Source organism: Panthera tigris, chromosome A1, assembly GCF_018350195.1.
Source record: "Panthera tigris isolate Pti1 chromosome A1, P.tigris_Pti1_mat1.1, whole genome shotgun sequence".
NCBI classification, from domain to species: domain Eukaryota; kingdom Metazoa; phylum Chordata; class Mammalia; order Carnivora; family Felidae; genus Panthera; species Panthera tigris.
Window position 1 is genome coordinate 675,876 of NC_056660.1, and position 18,998 is coordinate 694,873.

General features: G+C 38.7%; 1 protein-coding gene across 5 annotated transcripts in view; it reads left to right on the plus strand.

Annotated features, from left to right (window-relative positions):
- MPHOSPH8 (M-phase phosphoprotein 8) overlaps nt 1-18,998 on the plus strand; it is a 51,964-nt gene that overhangs the window by 20,104 nt on the left and 12,862 nt on the right. For 3 of the 5 annotated variants that reach the window (XM_042996556.1, XM_042994052.1, XM_042995962.1), the window contains exons 2-8: nt 348-512; nt 2,873-3,718; nt 5,031-5,130; nt 6,908-7,165; nt 14,706-14,831; nt 14,914-15,002; nt 18,660-18,800. In XM_042996556.1, coding sequence (XP_042852490.1) covers nt 348-512; nt 2,873-3,718; nt 5,031-5,130; nt 6,908-7,165; nt 14,706-14,831; nt 14,914-15,002; nt 18,660-18,800 — 1,725 coding nt within the window. The remainder of the gene's footprint in view (nt 1-347; nt 513-2,872; nt 3,719-5,030; nt 5,131-6,907; nt 7,166-14,705; nt 14,832-14,913; nt 15,003-18,659; nt 18,801-18,998) is intronic. The other 2 variants (XM_042995262.1, XM_007087875.2) reach the window with 2 other exon arrangements.

Below are 18,998 nucleotides of genomic sequence, written 5' to 3' on the forward strand. Positions count from 1 at the left end.
GTGTGTGGGGGAGGAGCAGAGAGAGAGGGAGACACAGAATCCAAAGCAGGATCCAGGCTCTGAGCTGTCAGCACAGAGCCTGACACGGGGCCCAAACTCAGGAATGGCGAGATCATGACCTAGGTCAAAGTTGGACGCTTAACCAACTGAACCACCCAGGCGTCCCTGGTGTGGCACTGTTTTTTCTTAAACCCACTTGCTTCAAGAGATGAACATACTTTATGATGATGTTAATCTCCATTTCAAGTTCATTCATGCATTCTCAGGGTTTTATGTTTTTGGAAATTTAATCACTTATATTATCAAATTTAATGTCCTTTATTTGCCTGTTTTTAATTCTGTAACAGGGTAAAATCCTTTACAAAGTTCGATGGAAAGGGTACACATCAGATGATGATACTTGGGAGCCTGAGATTCATCTTGAGGACTGTAAAGAAGTTCTTCTCGAATTTAGGAAGAAAGTTGTGGAGAACAAAGCTAAGCCAGTCAAGAAGGATATTCAGGTATCAAATGTTAGTTCATATTTCTTTTTTTAGTATAATAAACTTATTACAAATTTTACTGGTATAAGGAATGTGCAGTAAAAATTTACAAATGGTAATAAAATATATAGTATTCCTATTATAAATTCTGTATAGCCACTTGATTCTCATAGAATGCTTATATTGATTTTTGCCAGACTCTTCTTTCTGTCGTCAACCTATGATCACCTTTGATGAACAAGTATAGTTTGTACGTGTTGATTAATATTTTCCTTCCAGTCAACAGTAAGGTGAAAGTGCGGGGTTAAAAACATGTCAGAACTTTATTTGTCCATGATTTGAGCATCTTGTTTTTATGTACCTTAAGAATATATTCTGTACTATTCATGTTAACTACTATACAGTGCATACTTTATATTTTGTCTGCATTATTAACACATTTCTTATGTCTGATTTTTATGCTAATTAAAATAAAATAAATCTTAGATCATTTTATAAAGCTGTAAATTTTAATCTATTACAGATTATGCACAGAGCTGATTATCCAGGTCTTTTGTTTTTCTCTTCTATTCCCACTTTAGTTTTTAGCTACTTTATTGCTTTTTAGTAAGCTTTTTCTGATAGTAAGGATAAAGAGATCAGAGGAGCTTAGATAAATTAAAGTTCTGTAATCAGTTTGGAAAAAGATTTGATGGTGGGCTAGAGTGGGATAATATTAAAACAGATGCAAAAGTTAGGGTAAGGGTTTTCTTCTGTGAATTTGTCCATTGTTTTATCCTTGGTCCTCTTTTTCCACAAATAATTGGCTTTATTTATGAATCTTATAAGACTTTCCCATTTTTCTTTCCCATGTAAATTTCATTCCAAGCTTCTATTTTATAAGTTGAACCAACTCTTTCTCAACTTGCTTTTGCTTTTTTTCTTTTCCATTAGAAATTATTTTTTTTTAGAATATTGGCAGAGGTTCTCAAACTTAGAACTATATGGTGAAAAATTTTCACAAGAAATAGATTCTTACCTAGTTGAAGTCTTTATTTTAAGGACTGAATGTTGATCTTTTTTCCCTACAATTTGAGTTTCAACCACATTTTAAAAAAAATACTTGCAGGGGTTCCTGGGTGGCTCAGATCATGATCTCACAGCTCGTGAGTTTGAGTCCTATATCAGTGCAGAGCCTGCTTTGAATCCTCTGTCCCCTTCTCTCTCAGCCCCTTCCCCCTCTCTCAAAAATAAACATTTTAAAAAATTCTTTAAAAAAAAAAAAAGAAGAGTCACATGTTCTACTGACTGAGACAGCCAGGCACCCTAGTCTTGTCTTTTTATGAAGTGCTTCTGGGAAATTGAAAAACTTACGCCAATTCCACCATATTCTCACTGTCTCTGTAACCTTAGTGGCATTCATTTCATACACACTGTAGGGAAAACATTTTGTAAATGTACCTATCTTTTCCCTCCCTTTCTACAGAACCCCAAGTCATTTAGAAGAAAAGAATTTGGGGAAATGGGAGCTGAAAATACTGCATAGTGTTTGCATAGTGTTTTTGTGTCTATACATATAATAAATCTTTTTTATTTTATTTTTTAACATTTATTTATTATTGAGAGACAGAGTGTGAACAGGGGAGGGCCAGAGAGAGAGGGAGACACAGAATCTGAAGCAGGCTCCAGGCTTTGAGCTGTCAGCACAGAGCCTGACGCGGGGCTCAAACTCACACACCACAAGATCATGACCTGAGCCGAAGTCGGACGCTAAACCGACTGAGCCACCCAGGCGCCCCTATACATATTATATTTTTAAGGTGTGGTTTTGTTTGTTTATTTAGGGTTTTTGTTTGTTTTGTTTTTTTAGAATAGGAAACTTTATTTTCCATAGGAGGTATTTCAGATTATACAACACAAATCAAATCAGTTGGGGAAGTAAGATTTGTGTACAGTCTTGCTTATTCCGTATGTAACTGTGAAATATAACAGCAAATTTAAGGACACCTAGGATTCAGTCTTAAAAAAACTTTGCTTTTGGATTGATAACTACTTTTTTGACAGCCAATTCTGTACAGATAACTTTTTTGGTGTTTTTGGAAAATTTGAACTTCAGATCATGTAAAACATACCATTCATAAGGCTGTTATTACTCACTTCTGCTTTAGTTTAGGACCTTCAGTGGCACTAACGTTTTTTTCACTGTGTTTATCTGCTTTCATTTTAAAATGATGCTCAGTATCACAACCAAGACCTATTTGCTAAATCAGAGACATAAGTAATATACAACTTCAATTAATAATTTTAAGAAGTTGAGAAACTTGGGAAAAAAAATTACTACTAGATTTCATTCGTACTACTTTTCCAGTTACTATGTTAATGAGTATTTAAGTCTTTTTTATATCTTATAGAAACTGTCCTTAAATAATGACATATTTGAGGCAAATTCTGATAGTGATCAGCAAAGTGAGACAAAAGAAGATACTTCTCCAAAGAAGAAAAAGAAAAAATTGAGGCATAGAGAAGAGAAAAGCCCAGATGATCTGAAAAAGAAAAAAGCAAAGACTGGGAAACTAAAAGATAAATCCAAACCAGACCTGGAGAGCTCTTCTGAAAGTTTAGTTTTTGATCTAAGGACAAAGAAAAGAATTTCGGAAGCCAAAGAAGAAATAAAGGAATCCAAAAAGCCCAAAAAAGAGGACACAAAAGAAACTAAGGAATTAAAGAAAGTTAAAAAGGGTGAAGGAAGAGATTTCAAGGCTAAAATAAGAGAAGATTCCAAAGAAAACAGAAAAACAAAAAAAGAGAAATGTGTTGAATCTCAGTTGGAATCTGAATCAAGTGTACTTAATGACTCCCCTTCTCAAGAAGATGACAATGAAGATTTTCATTCTGACAACAGAGAAGAGAAACAGAAGATTAAAAGTGCAAAAGACAAAGCAGGGCAAGATGCAATTCAGGATGTTTTTGATAAACAGCCAGATGGCTCCGTGAGTGCCGATGAAGATGCTGATGTCAAAGCAAAGAGAAAAAGGAAAAAACTGAGAAAGACTGAGGAACTCAGAGAGAGCAAAACACTAGAAAACAGGAACCTTTTCCTAGAGAAGAAACCTATACATAAGAAGCAAAGGAGTCAGGACAGAGGCAGAAGCACCACAGAGTTAGATAAGCTGATACCTGCACCTGCCCAGACACAGAAGAGTTCAAGAGCAGGTGTGGAAGAGAGAGGCCTCAGGTCTACTGACTCAGCTGGGGAGGTAAGTACTTGGGGGGATCAGTTGAAGGGCAGTAAAAATCTTACAGAGTACAGAAATGCTCCTGTCAAGCTGGCACTCTTTTGAGTGTTCAAGAAACTTTACAAAAACAAAGTGGAAACGGTGTAACCAACCATAAGAATAGTTTTTCTGTGGTTAGGGAGTTCCTTAATGTGTGATTAGAATAAGTAGTTATAAATGATGAAGATCATCCAGCTTTTGGACCTCCCACACTGATCTCTTAGTCTTAAAATTTGCTTTCTTTTAGACTACGACTAGAAAATTGAGGACTAATTTGTGAACAAAACAAGGATTTTTTCAGGGCTACTCAGATGATGTGTCACATTGTGTAGTAAAACTGAAAATAAGCTTCATCAGCTCAGCTTTTCACACCTTACTTGGTATTTTTCCTATTGGCTTAAAAATATACTACTTTTTTACTTAAATAACAAGCACTAACATGATGAATTTTTTTAAATCTTACAAAAATATGTTTAATAGGAGTTTATCCCATTATTATAAAAATTATTTTCATATGGCTTTTCAAAATGGAAATATTTTCCACATTATTAAGGTATACATATATACAGTTCATGGGCTATGAAAAAGATCTTTTTTTTTTCCATCCATTATTCTGTGTTTGTGGATTTATCTTAAGGCAGTCATTTTAAAGGAAGAAAAAGCTAGGTATACAAAGATACTTATGGCAGTGTTAGCCTCAGTAAAACTCATACCAGTCTGTCTACCATACCATTTCCATGAGGGAAATGATTAGGAAAATATTGCTGTATCAGCTTTGGGACTATTACCTATCCATGGAAATACTAATTATGAGGTCAATGTAGCAAAAATAGAAAAGGTTCAAAAAATGTTACAGTAAGGAAAGTTGTAAATATGAAACCAGTCATGTAAAAATATCTATGAGATGTAAATAAAGGAAAATGAACTTTAAACCACAAAATTATGCAAATTTACAATGATCAGAGGGGAGAATGTGGAGAAATAAAAATAGTCATGTTTGGTTAGTAGGAGTGTAGGAAGATTTTTTGGAATTTTCTTTATTTTTAATAATTAAAAAAAATAAGAGTGAGGTGTTGAGTTTTGAATTTGATATTTTTATAAATCATCAGAGTTGAGGGATAATCTTGATTGAAGAAGCAGTTGACATTCAAAAGGATATAATAATCCGTGGTCATGTGCCATAGCACCCAAAAGACAGTCACTGATGCCAGGAACCTGCGTTTTCCAATTTTCAGATAAATAGTATCAGTTCCTTCTCTGTCCTTGTTTTGGATCTTACATATGTCTCTTTTAGGAGAAAGAGATTAAAAAAAATGAACCCAAAGAAAAATACCAGAAAAGGCAGGATTTGGACAAGGAAGAAAAAGGTCGTAAAGAGCCAAAGGGATTAAAGAGTGAGTGTGAATACTAACATTTTACCTTTTACCATTGCAGTCTTTTATACAAAAATTTAATTTACTGTGAAGACAGTCTCTCTTTTCTAACCTGCAGTGTCACAGAACTAGAAAATTTCATTCACTGGAGAATTTAGAACTTTATGCTACTTTTGTTTAAACAGTTACTTTATTATATGACAGTTCATATTTCTGTAATTTTTTTCTCTTCTGTTCACTTTTGTTTCTCCTTTTGATGGAGTACACTAGTACTTGATCTAGTACATTGTAAATCCGTTGTGGTGGAAAAGTAAAGGTCTCTTACGATGGATGCTAAATGAGACACTGTTAATACGTTAATTGTATTTAAGCGCTGAGTCATTTATATAAATATGATACTGAATATAAATTTTGTATCACATCAAGATACACCATAATTGAGAATCCATGACATGTCAGTACTAGAATCAGGTACTTTATAAAGCATTCACCATTATAGTATTTAAATAAACCCCACTGGATATTTTAGTTCATGTACCAAAAGTACTTGGAACACATGTTCTCATGAAGCAGTGATTTTCTAAAAGATAGGTAATTTCTTGTCCTCCCCCCCCCCCCCACCCAAGTCTGTATATGGCTGAGGTAATATTCAAATCAGATTTTGGTTACAGCTTGGGTTGGGACTTAGCAGTAAGTTAGAGTATTATAGGAAGCTGGGAAGGACCACTTGTTTTGATGGATTTTGCATAAAGTAGTTATAACTTAGGGGTATCTATTCAAAGTACCATAGTTTTAAGCATGTATCATTCTTCAGAGTCGAGATTAGAGATTCAAAATATAGTACAGTTGGAACTAATTTTTTTCTTCCTCAGATACACTTGGAATATGTACTCTTAAACTGCTGTTCATTCCTTTTATAATGGTACTCACTAGGAGGCCAGTTTTCAACATCCCTGCTGATAAAATCTATCTGTCTTGTACCCTGAGTTTATAATGGAATTCTTCCTAGTTTTTTTCTATTCTGCCCTTTTTGGGGGTTATTGTCACATCTGTTGTTTTGCCACTCTTCTTTCCACTTTGTTTTTTTAATTTTTTTATGTTTATTTGTTGTTGAGAGAGAGAGAGAGACAGAGTGCAAGCAGGGGAGGGGCAGACAGAGAGGCAGACACAGAATCCAAAGCAGGCTCCAGGCTCTGAGCTGTCAGCATAGAGCCCGATGTGGGCTTGAAACGATGAACCGTGAGATCATGACCTGAGCCGAAGCCGGGGGCTTAGCTGACTGAGCCACACAGGCACCCCATCTTCTTTCCACTTTTATGTTTAGTTAAAAGCTAAGTAGATTTTTACAGACATCAGGTATAATTTTACCAGGTGCATGGTCAGTGTGCTGGCACCCTTCTGTTTCCCCCACTCTCCACCAAGAGCCATTTTTGTGCAAGGTTAGCTTTGGGATACAGTTGTAGGCAGTTGTTTTAGCAGAAGGACAGTGGTGTCCTGAGACTAGGATTATTCTGAGGCTCACTATCTTTAGTAGGCCTTTATCAAAACAGGCAGTAGTTCCGAACACCTAGTTTAACAGCCATTCACTTTAGACACCTTTCTAAATATTGAGCAGGCAATAGAAAGGCCAGTTGAAACAAGTTCACAGCTTTGATAGTAAATCTGATCATGCTTTATAACCAAGACAGATACTAGTAAAAATTTCAAATTCTTACTATTTCTTTAATACCTAGATTTTCTTTTGATTACAACAGAAATTTGTGAGTCATATTTATTCTCAATTTTATTTTTTCACTAGCATTTAAGGAAATCAGAAATGCATTTGATTTATTTAAATTAACTCCAGAAGAAAAAAATGATTTTCCTGAGACTAATCGGAAAAAAGAAGAAATACCACTAGATTATAAAATCACAGAAGATCACAAAACCAAGGAAAACAAGCAGTTACTTAAAGAAAGGAGAAATACAAGAGATGAAACTGATACTTGGGCATATATAGCTGCAGAAGGTGATCAAGAGGTTCTGGATAGTATGAGCCAAGCAGATGAGAATTCTGGTAAGTATGTTTGTAATTATTTTGCAGTATTTTTTCAGGATAATGTACCATATTTCACTTTTCTAACTCCTCTCTCCCAGTATAATTCTGATCAGGAAGTAATGAAGTAGATTTTATTGACCCTTCCAAAGAAACACATTTTTATCTTGAAGACTTAAGTCATTCTGTGACTTCTGAATTGATTAAACAAGTATTTTCTGAGTTCCTATACTTTGCTTTTAGCACATTTAGAAATTATAAAGATTTTTGGTTTTCTACATTACCTACTCTTGCCAAGCAGTCTGATTGTATGTCTCATTAGATTTCTTTCAGAAAATTATCAAATACAGACTTATTTGTATTCTACCCTTTTAACTTTGCAATAACACTTGCTAAAATAAAATTATATTATAAATGCTATCCTGGGGATGTTGGAATTGGCTGCCAAGGAAGGAGAATCTTGGATAGAATTCAGAGTACAGTAGCTGTGGGGAAGAGCGTGTGTACACACACACAGACACACACAGACACACACACATACGTATATAAAACTAGGACACAATAAACAAAAGAGATTAACCTGGTAAAACTCTATTATTTGTAAATCTTGAGAAACAATTGAAGAGAATTAAAAAAAAATTGTTTTTTAATGTTTCTTTGTTTTTGAGAGAGAGAAAGAATGCAAGGGGGGGAGGGGCAGAGAGAGAGAATCAAAGCAGGTTCCAGCTCCAAGCTGTTAGCACAGAGCCCAACACAAGGCTCGAACTCATGAACCAGGAGATCATTAGCTGAGCTGAAGTCAGCTGCTTATCCAACTGAGCCACCCAGGCACCCCAAAGAGAATTTTTTAAGTATTTCAGCGGGCACCTGGGTGGCTCAGTCATATGAGCCACCAACTCTTGATTTCAGCCTCAGGTCATGATCCCAGGGTCATGGGATTGAGCCTTACGTCAGGCTCCACGATTAGCATGGATCTTGCTTAAGATTCTCTCTCTTCTTCTGCCCTTTGCATGTTCTTGCTCTTTCTCTCAAATAAAAATAAAAATAAAATATTTCCAGATGTATGGCAGGCTAGATAGTCTGGGTGACTCTCATCCTGCAATACAGCTGGATTCTGCATACTGTGTAAAACATACTTTCTGATACATTGCTGAGCTTGCAGGAAATTGGGACACCTTCTAGGAGGAGTAGACAAAGGGGACGAAAGAGGTTGCCCACAGGGCACATGCCAAATAGTGGCTTTGCTGTTGGGATATTAAACAATAAAGAACAGATAGTAGGTGTTGGTTTGCAAACTCCAGACTTCCCTGGGTGAAATCTGAATCCAGCCTGTCTGGGGAGTACAGGAAGTAACCAAAGAAAGAGGTCGGCCACTCCAGATTGATAGGTGGCAGATTTAATAAGCAAGGGACTTTACATATGAGACTTGCCTTCGTTTGCCACAAGTCGAGTAGATCAGTCTGTGCATGTGCACGCACACAACACACACACATGCACCCCTCCCTGTGAATCTTAAAAGTTTACATAGAGGCTTTAACTGGATTCAGTCACATACTTAGTCCAGATAGTCTCAACAACACCTTACACTCTCAAGGCTATGTCCTTGAAATAGCTCCTAGTATGAAAATGGTGGGTGGAACCTTCTGAAGAAAAGCCTCTCATTGCTTGTGTCAACCCAAAGTCATATCCTCTCAATGACCTCCTTCCAACAGTAGGGAACATCAGTAAAGCCATAGGTTGGTTCACTGAAAAGACTAATAGAATAGACAAGCTTCTACCAATGTTGACTAAAGAATGAAAATTGAAAAGAGAATGCATAAACAAACAATATTTCCAGTGAGAAAAGAGACATGATTGTAGATTGTGTACAGATTAAAAAGATAATTCTGTGAGCAGTTTTTTACCAATAGATTTGAAAATAGAGTGAAATGGGAAAATTCCTGGGAGAATATAGTTTAACAAAACTGACCCAAAAAGAAATACAAAAATTGAGTAGTTTTACAGCTATTAAAGAATGTGAGGGGCGTGTGGGTGGCTCAGTCGGTTAGGCATCTGACTTCAGCTTAGGCCATGATCTTGTGGTTTGTGAGTTCAAGCCCCACGTGGGGCTCTGTGCTGACAGCTTCAGAGCCTGGACCCTGCTTTGAAGTCTGTCTGAATGTCTCTCTCTCTCTCTCTCTCTCTGCCCCACCCTTGCTTGTGTTCTGTCTCTGTCTCTCAAAAATGAATAAATGTTAAAAAAAAAAAAAAAGAGTGTGAAATAGTAATTTAAAATAGCCTTAAAAATTTAACACTACAGGGCGCCTGGGTGGCTCAGTTGGTTGAGCGTCCGACTTTGGCTCAGGTCCTGGTCTCATGGTTCATGGATTCAAGCCCAGCATCGGGCTCTGTGCTGACAGCTTGCTTGGAGCCTGGAGCAGGCTTCGGATTGTGTCTCCTGCCCCTCCCCCACTTGCTCTCTGTCTCTCAAAAGTAAATAAATGTAAAAAAAAAAAAAATTTTTTTTTAAAAAATTTAACACCAGGCACAGATAGTTTCAATACAAGAGCTTACCAAAATTATAAAAAAGTCTTCCTAAAATAAAGAATGCTAACTTGTTCCTTGGGCCCATTATACTTTCAGAACCATAATGAGAAAGAAACTTTGTAAGAAAGGAAAGTGACAGGTCAAGCTTACTCATGAACTCAGATGTAAGTATCCCAAACAAAACGTTAGGCAATTGAATCTAGCTGTATGTAAGAACATAACCTATTATAATATAACGTAACCTAATAGTTAGCAGTCCTTAGGAATTCAGTGAGCAAAGGAAAATTGATTCAGAAACATCCTCAATTTCTAAAAAACAAAACCTAACAAATTAATAAAAGGGAGCTTTCTCGGGGAACGGTCAAGATAGTGGAGCAGCATGGAAGTTTTTTGCATCTCTCATCCCTGAAATGCAGCCAGATCAACACTAAACCCTCTTTCACGCCTAGAAAATTGATCTGAGGATTAACACAACAATCTGCACAACTTGAACCACAGAACTCAGCAGGTACACGGTGCAGAGAGGTGAACTGGGGTAGAGAGAAGCCGCAGAGGGGTAGGGATCTGTTTTTGCTTGCAGAGAGAGGACAGAGAAAGTAGGGAGAGTACGGGAAAAGCACTCCCCTTGAAAGAAGCTGGAGAGAAAAAGAGAGTAGAAATACCCATAAGGGAATTCCCAAGAAAGGAAGAAAAGAGAAAGGAAGCGAGTTTGGATAGCATTAAGACTCTATGAACAGGGGAGTATAGAGTCTGAAACTCCACAGCTCAATACCTGGCAGAGTTCTGGTGGGAAGGGTGCATCCTCAGGAGCAGAGAGCAAGGTCCTCAGGGTCCTTAGGCCACACAGGGAGAGACAGTGGTTCCCCTGCCGAGAGGACATTTGGTAGAGGCTGTGTGGCCTCCCCCCAGCAGGCAAAGGTCTCAGCAAACCCTGGAGAACAGCCACGTTTGCTGGTGTTGGAACAAGGATGTTAAGAGGGGGGTGAGGCCTGGTGCCAGATGTGTGTTGTTATAGACCCTAATCCCTGAAACACTGGTGCTACGCGATCATGTGAACTTTTTCTGGGGCAGGCTGGCACCTGGCCACAGTCTCCAGGCCTCTGCAACAGTGTGGTTGCATGAACATTCCTGGGGCTGGGCTGGCATTTATAATAATAATAATGTATTACAAACCTGTAATCATCAAAACAGTATGGTACTGGCACAAAAACACTCAGATGGATGGGACAGAATGGAGAACCCAGAAATGGACCCACAAACATATGGCCAACTAATCTTTGACAAAGCAGGAAAGAATATCCAGTGGAATAAAGACAGTCTCTTCAGCAATTGGTGTCAGGAAAACTGGACAGCGACATGCAGAAAAATGAACCTGGACCACTTTCTTACACCATACACAAAAATAAGCTCAAAATGGATGAAAGACCTAAACGTTAAGACAGAAATCCATCAAAATCCTCTAGGATTTTCGGCCACAGCAAGTTCTTTTTCAACACGTCTCCAGAGGCAAGGGAAACAAAAGCAAAAATGAACAATTGGGACCTCATCAAGATAAAAAGCTTCTGCACAGTGAAGATAACAATCAGTAAAACTAAAAGGCAACTGATGGAATGGAGAAGATATTTGCAAATGACATATCAGATAAAGGGTTAGTATCCAGAATCTATAAAGGACGTATTAAACTCAGCATCCAAAAAACAAATAATCCAGTCAAGAAATGAACCAAAGACATGAATGAACACTTTTCCAAAGAAGACATCCGGATGGCTAACAGACACATGAAAAAAATGCTCAACATCACTCATCATCAGGGAAATACAAATCAAAACCACAATGAGATATCACCTCAGCCCTCTCAGAATGGCTCACATTAACAACTCCGGCAACAAAAGATGTTGGCAAGGATGCGGAGAAAGAGGATCTCTTTTGCACTGCTGGTGGGAATGCAAACTGGTGCAGCCACTCTGGAAAACAGGATGAAGCTTCCTTAAAAAGTTAAAACTACCCTACGACCCAGCAATTGCACTACTAGGTGTATATCCACGGGATCCAGGTGTGCTGTTCCATAGGGGCACATGCACCCCAGTGTTTATAGCAGCACTATCAACAATAGCCAAAGTATGGACAGAGCCTAAATGTCCATCGACACATGAACGGATAAAGATGTGACGTATATATGTGGGGAGGGGGTGTATACATGTTTATACACGTGTGTATACATGTATATATGTGTGTGTGTATATATATATGTGTATACACACACACATATATACATACAATGGAGTATTACTCAGCAATCAAAAAGAATGAAATCTTGCCATCTGCAACTATGTGGATAGAACTAGAGGGTATTATGCTAAGCGAAATAAGTCAGTCAGAATAAGACAAATATCATATGACTTCACTCATATGAGGACTTTTAAGATATAAACCAGATGAACATAAGGAAAGGGAAGCAAAAATAATATAAAAACAAGGAGGAGGACAAAACATAAAAGACTCTTAAATACAGAGAACAACTAAGTGTTGCTGGAGGGGCTATGAGGGGGGATGGGCTAAATGGGGGAGGGGCATTAAGGAAGACACTTGTTGGGATGAGCACTGGGTATTACATGTAGGGGATGAATCACTGGTATCTACTTCTGAAATAATTATACTATATGCTAACTAACTTGGATGTAAATTAAAAATTAAAAGGGAGCTTTCTCAAGAACGTTAAACTTTTGGCAAACATCTGTCACTGCTTTTATTCCACATTATTCTAAGGTCTACCCAGTACAGTAAGAGAGTGAAAAACAAAAGATACAAGCCTTTGGGAAGGAGGCCTCCCCTCTCCCTTCCCCCAAAAAGCTGTTCATTATCAGATGTTATCATATATGTAGAAAACTCAAAAGAATCCACAAGTTTTTAGAAATGTTAAATGTTTAACAGGTGATTGGATATAAGGCCAATATATAAAAATTACCTACAGTTCTGCATATATTTATTTCTTTAAATTTTTTTTTTACATTCATTCTTTTTTGAGAGACATAGTGAGACAGAGCGTGAGCAGGGGAGGGGCAGAGAGAGGAGACAGAATCCAAAGTAGGCTCCCAGCTCGAGCTGTCAGCACAGAGCCCAACGCCAGACTCGAACCCATGAACAGTGAGATCATGACCCGAGCGAAAGTCAGACACTCAACTGACTGAGCCACGCAGGCGCCCCGATGGCAAAACCATTTTTAAAAGAATGAAAGAGAATGACATTCAAATTATGGATCCTTAACATCACTGTTGGGGGGGGGGGGGTACCAGGTGGGAGTGTTTAGGTCCTGGCATGGTTCTGTGCTCAAGGTAGTGCTGTGTTCACTGATGTTCACCTCCTAACACATTCTTTAGCGTTATTAAAAATAAAATTTTAAATTAAAACTAATAAAGTTTATTAAAAATAAAGAGAAAAAGTTAAAATTACCAGATGCTGAATCAAGATCCAGTACTTGGTAGGAATGAACATAGGATTTTGAACCAGTTTGCTACGTGAGAGACCAAAATCTGAGCTGAAGCATAACCTTTTCTTGTTACTTTGTAAGAGTCCTGTAAATTAGGCCATATTCTCTCATCTGATATAAACCCTCCTGTGTCCTGCTTCCCAGATCTTTTTCGTGGTACCATGGTGCTGTGCTAGAGTGAGGAGGTCCAGCTGTGGGCTCAGATACGTCACAGTACGAATATGGCTCTTGGCTTACTGATGTGTGTCTGAGCAGATCCAGAACCTCTTCAGCTTACCTGTAACATGTATCCCCTTACAGGTTATTGTGTATGGATTAAATGTGCTAATTCTTACTGAATGGTAGCTGCTTTTACTATTACTACTGCCATTCAGAAAGTGAGGTAAGGCAACTTTATGTGACTTACTCAGAGCCATGCAGCTGACATGTGGAGCTGGGATGTAGAAAATCCAGGATGTGCGGCTCCTAAGGTGCTGTTGCTACAGTGGAATGCTCTTGGAGGTGCAGAGAGAAGTGTTGGCTTGAATCGAGAGCTTTGGAAGAATTTCCTTCATTTACTTGCATGTCTTTTACAAACTTCATCTCGATGGCAAGATTAACTGCCTAACGTTTGTAAAATTTGAGGAATTGGTTTTAGGTGAAAATACTTTAACTCTGACCATAAAATATTTATGCTTTTTACTTTCTAAAATAGCACAGTTGTTTTTTGGAGCCCTGAGTGGCTCAGTTGGTTAAGCATTTGACTTCGGCTCAGGTCATGATCTCGTAGTTCATGAGTTCGAGCCCAGCGTTGGGCTCTGTGCTGACAGCTCGGAGCCTGGAACATGGTGCCTGCTTCCGATTCTGTGTCTCCCTCTCTCTCTACCTCTCCCCCGCTCGCACTCTCTCTCTCAAAAATAAATATTAAAAATTCTTTTAATAAAAAACTTTAAAAAATAGCACAGTTGTTTTGAATTACTCCCTAATGAGTTATGTTCAAATCTTATTTGTTGCACGGCTGATAGTGGATCAACACGTCCTTTCCTAATGTTAATGAGCCCCTGGGTCAGACAGATGAGGGAGGAGACTAGCACTTGCTTTATGGGTAGGAGGGAGCACAGAGGGCTTTCAGGAGGAGAGTTTGGAGCTGAGCCTGAAGGATCAGTGGCTTTTATTTACGTACAAGTTTGGTTTACACATTTAGAATGGCTTTACCTACATAAATGATTGGAGGAAATACATATCCAAGAAGAATGGCCAAAGATAGAAATGTTAAGAGATTTGGGGTTCCTGGATGGCTCAGTTGGTTAAGAATCTGACTTCGGCTCAGGTCATGATCTCACACGTGGCTCGTGAGTTCGAGTCCTGCATCAGGCTCCATGCTGACAGCGCAGAGCCTGGAGCCTCCTTCAGATTCTGTGTCTCCCTCTCTCTGCCCCTCCCCTGCTCACACTCTGTCTGTCTCCAAAATAAAACGTTAAAAAATTTTTCAAAAGACACTACAAACATAAGAAAATGGCATTGTTACAGGGAAAAAAAGTGTATTAATAAGCCTCTTCTGTGTTCCAGATGGCAGACAACAGATTTTGAGTTTGGGCATGGACTTGAAGTTGGAGTGGATGAAATTAGAAGACTTTCAAAAGCATCTTGATGGGGAAGATGAGAGTTTTACTACAGCAGATGCAATTCCGAGTAGTGAGTAGTGTGGGAATTTTGGAGATTCTTTTCATGAATCTAGATGTGTGAAGCCTAATTTATCTTAATTCTTTCATTGTAGATTTATTGAGGGATGCTGTGAAAAATGGGGATTACATTGCTGTGAAGGTTGCACTTAATTCAAATGAAGACTATAACCTGGACCAAGAGGTAATACATCTTAGTGAAATCTCATGAAATAAAGATGGAAAGTAGCGCTTTTCACATAATTCAGTTTTACTTCTCGTATTTTAAAAATTATAAAAGTAAGGGGGTGCCTGGGTTGCTCAGTGGTTAAGCACCAACTTCAGCTCAGGTTGTGATCTCGCGGTTCATAAATTCAGGCCCCCGCTTTGAGCTGTGCTGACAGCTCAGAGCCTGGAGCCTGCTTCAGATTCTGTGTGTGTCTGTCTCTTTGCCCCTCCCCTGCTTGTTCGCTCGCTCGCTCTCTCTCAAAAACATTTAAAAAAATTTTTTTTTAAATTATAAAAGTAGGGGTGCCTGGGTGACTCAGTCAGTTGAGCATCTGACTCTTGTTCAGCTCCAGGTCATGAGATCGAGCCCTGAGTCGGGCTCTGCATGGGGCATAGAGCTTGCTTAAGATTCTCTCTCCCGGGGCGCCTGGGTGGCTCAGTCGGTTAAGCGTCCGACTTCGGCTCAGGTCACGATCTCACGGTCCGTGAGTTCGAGCCCCGCGTTGGGCTCTGTGCTGACAGCTCAGAGCCTGGAGCCTGTTTCCGATTCTGTGTCTCCCTCTCTCTGACCCTCCCCTGTTCATGCTCTGTCTCTCTCTGTCTCAAAAATAAATAAACGTTAAAAAAAAATTAAAAAAAAAAAAAAAGATTCTCTCTCCCTATATCATTCGTGCTCACTCTGTCTCTGTCTCTCTGTCTCTGTCTCTCTGTCTCTGTCTCTGTCTCTCAAAAAATAGAAAGATGCTCTCTTCCCCCTCCCCACCCCATATCCCTCTCCCTGGCTCGTGCTCTCTCTCTCTAAAATAAAATGTTATAAAAGTAATGTTCACTTTATAAACTGAAAGCACAGTAGAAATGTATAATGTAGAAAATTATAGACCTTGTAATTCCAACCCCTACAGTGACCATTTGGTTCAGCTGTGACCTGTCTGGTTTTGTTTGTGGTTCTGTCTGTGGTTGAACCTCTGCTGCTTGAGGGGCATACAATGACTCCCTGTGTCTGAGTCTTTTAAGCTTGGAGGATTTTTATTTTTATTTATTTATTCTTTTATTATTATTTTTTAATGTTTATTCATTTGAGAGAGAGACAGAGCGTGAGCAGGGGAGGGGCAGAGAGAGGGAGACACAGAATCCAAAGCAGGCTCCAGGCTCTGAGCTGTCAGCACAGAGCCCAATGCGGGGCTCGAACTCAAAAACTGTGAGGTCATGACCTGAGCTGAAGTCGGACGCTTAACCGACTGAGCCACCCAGGCGCCCCAGAGGATTTTTATTTTTAGATAGTCACATCTGTCAGTCCTTTCCTTTATGGCTTTTGGGTGCCTTGTCTTACAAGAGATTTTTATATTTTCTTCTTTAGTTTTCATGCTCTCATGGTGGATTTTTAGGTTTAATCTTTAGAGATTATGGTTCAAAAAAATTACTGGGATTTTGATTAAAATTGCATGAAATCTGGGGCACCTGGGTGGTGCAGTCAGTTAGGCATCCAACTCTTGATCTCAGCTCCGGTCATGATGTGGTTTGTGAGGTTGAGCCCCGCATTGGGCTCTGCTCTGATGGTGCCAAGCATGCTTGGGATTCTGTCTCTCCTTCTCTGTGCCCCTCCCTTGCTTGTGTGTGTGCGTTCTCTCTCAAAATGAATAATTAAACATTAAAAGCATTTTTTTAATTGTATGAACTCTATAGATAAACTTGGCTGAGAATTGACATTTTTTACATTTGAGTCCTCCAAATAAGAACGTGATAACTCTACATTCATCCAGCTCTTCATTTATTCCTAAAGCGGTTTTATGAGTTTTTTCCTTCATACGTTCTTGCACATTTAGTTTAGATGCTTTCCTACATATTTGATAATTTTTAAATTATCTTAGTGTGATCATTAGGATCTTTTTCCTCCCATATTTTGTCTTCTAACACGTCATTACAGGTGTTCGGTGAGGCTATTGATCTCTGTGTGTGTGTGGTCTCTGGTCACTTTGAAATTCTCTTACTTTAATAACTTTTAAATTATTCTCTGGGTAGAGATTATGATCATCTGCTGAAAAGTAACTGTTTTGTTTCCTTCGTGCACAGTAATATTTCTTTTTCTGGTCTTGTAAACTTGGTGACATTTTGCAGAAGAGTTCTGATGGAGGCCATCCTGTTCTGTCTCTCGTCTGAGGGTGGCTTTCCCCTGAGGCTGTGTGAAGATCCTTTTTCTGTTGTGCTGTTGTTGGTTTCTAGTGGACAGTAGACTTCCTTTTGTCTATCTGTTGAAGTTCTTATCAGGGATGGATGTTGGGTTTTATCTAGTGCTTTTTTCCCTACTTTCATTCTTATGTAGCTTGGTCTTCATTAATAAAAAGCCTAGCAGCTACAGGGAACTTTACTAAGTTAGAAAAAAGGTTTTTTCCCTCTAATATGTTTTGTGGTAATAAGGTAATTTGCAGATGAGAGGAAGTGCACTACCTTATTTCAGGTAATTTTTCTTACATTTGTGTTCAGATTGCTCATGCAGGTGAATTCTGCTAAACTTTCAGATTGTAGCCAAATTAACTCACCTTGTTAGAACTTGGTTTTATCGAATGGCATTTAATAAATGGCTTGATTTTCCCATGTGTTTGTTTCAAATGATTAGAAATGTTTTGGCTTTTTATTTTTTGTCAACTTTATGTAATTTTATCTCTTTTTAAAGTATTTTAGGGGTGCCTTGGTGGCTCAGTCAGTTAAGCATCCAACTTCGGCTCAGGTCGTGATCTCGCGTTTGTGGGTTTGAGGCCCGTGTCAGTCTCTGTGCTGACAGCTTAGAGCCTGGAGCCTGCTTTGGATTCTGTGTGTGCTCTGTCTCCCCTCTCTGTCTCTCTCTCTCTGCCAAAAATAAACAAACATTAAAATTTTTTATAAAGTATTTTAATTTGTCTAGATTGTCATAGCCTCTTAGAAACCAATCATATCAGTGTCCTGTTTCCTGCTTCTGAATTTTCTTCTTCATCCCTTGAGCAATCAAACTGTCATTTCCCAACAGTTAGCTTTTGTAGAGGCCATTTGTCTAATCCAGACAGCATTCAGTTACCCTTGGACTTAGGTCACTTCTAGTGGTCATTTCTAGCCTCAGATCTTTGGCCAGCTAAGCAACTATCACGAATGTGAGTTTCACCTGTTTTACCTAGAACACAAGGAGGCTTTCGGACCTGAAATGTGCGATAAATAAATAAGTACCTTTGCCATTTTTATAGCATCAAGATGCACTATTCATCAGTATGTCGTGCAGAATGTTGACGGGCCTTTAGAACATTAATACCTGGAAGTTGTAAAATTTTTATGACATTTAAAGAAATTGTGAAGGTTATTAGTTTCTGATTATAATAAGGATATTTTAGTGAGGGGTGCCTGCCTGGCTCAGTCAGAAGACGGTGCGGTGCAACTCTTGATCTCAGTGTTGTGAGTTCAAGCCCCACATTGGGTGTAGAGATTAATTATTAAAAATAAATAAATAAACTTAAATAAAAATAAGGATATTTTAGTGAAAGACTTAGGTAGATGCTTAAATCAGTATACTTCAGCGATTTCACGTTGAAACATCCTAGGTGAAGAGACTTAGTTCTGGAATTTTTCTGATAGACATTGACATGTCTTTTCCTCAACAAAACCAATGAAGGATTCAAGCGGGATGACACTGGTGATGCTCGCCGCAGCCGGAGGGCAAGACGACCTGCTGAGGCTCCTCATCAGGAAAGGGGCTAAGGTGAATGGCAGACAGAAGAATGGGACCACCGCCCTCATTCACGCAGCCGAGAAGGTTGGGAACTCAAGAGCCCTCAGTTTCTTAGTCTGTAGGAATTCCTACCTGTGGACTAGGACGGTCTGTTTCTGTCCTGTCCTGAAATGTAACTCTCATATAGTCACAAAGCTTTAGAGTCTCATATTTCAGTTCATCTCAGACTTGTCGTGAATAGATTTTTGTTAATTAGTAGCTGTACTTTGTAATTGAATTTTC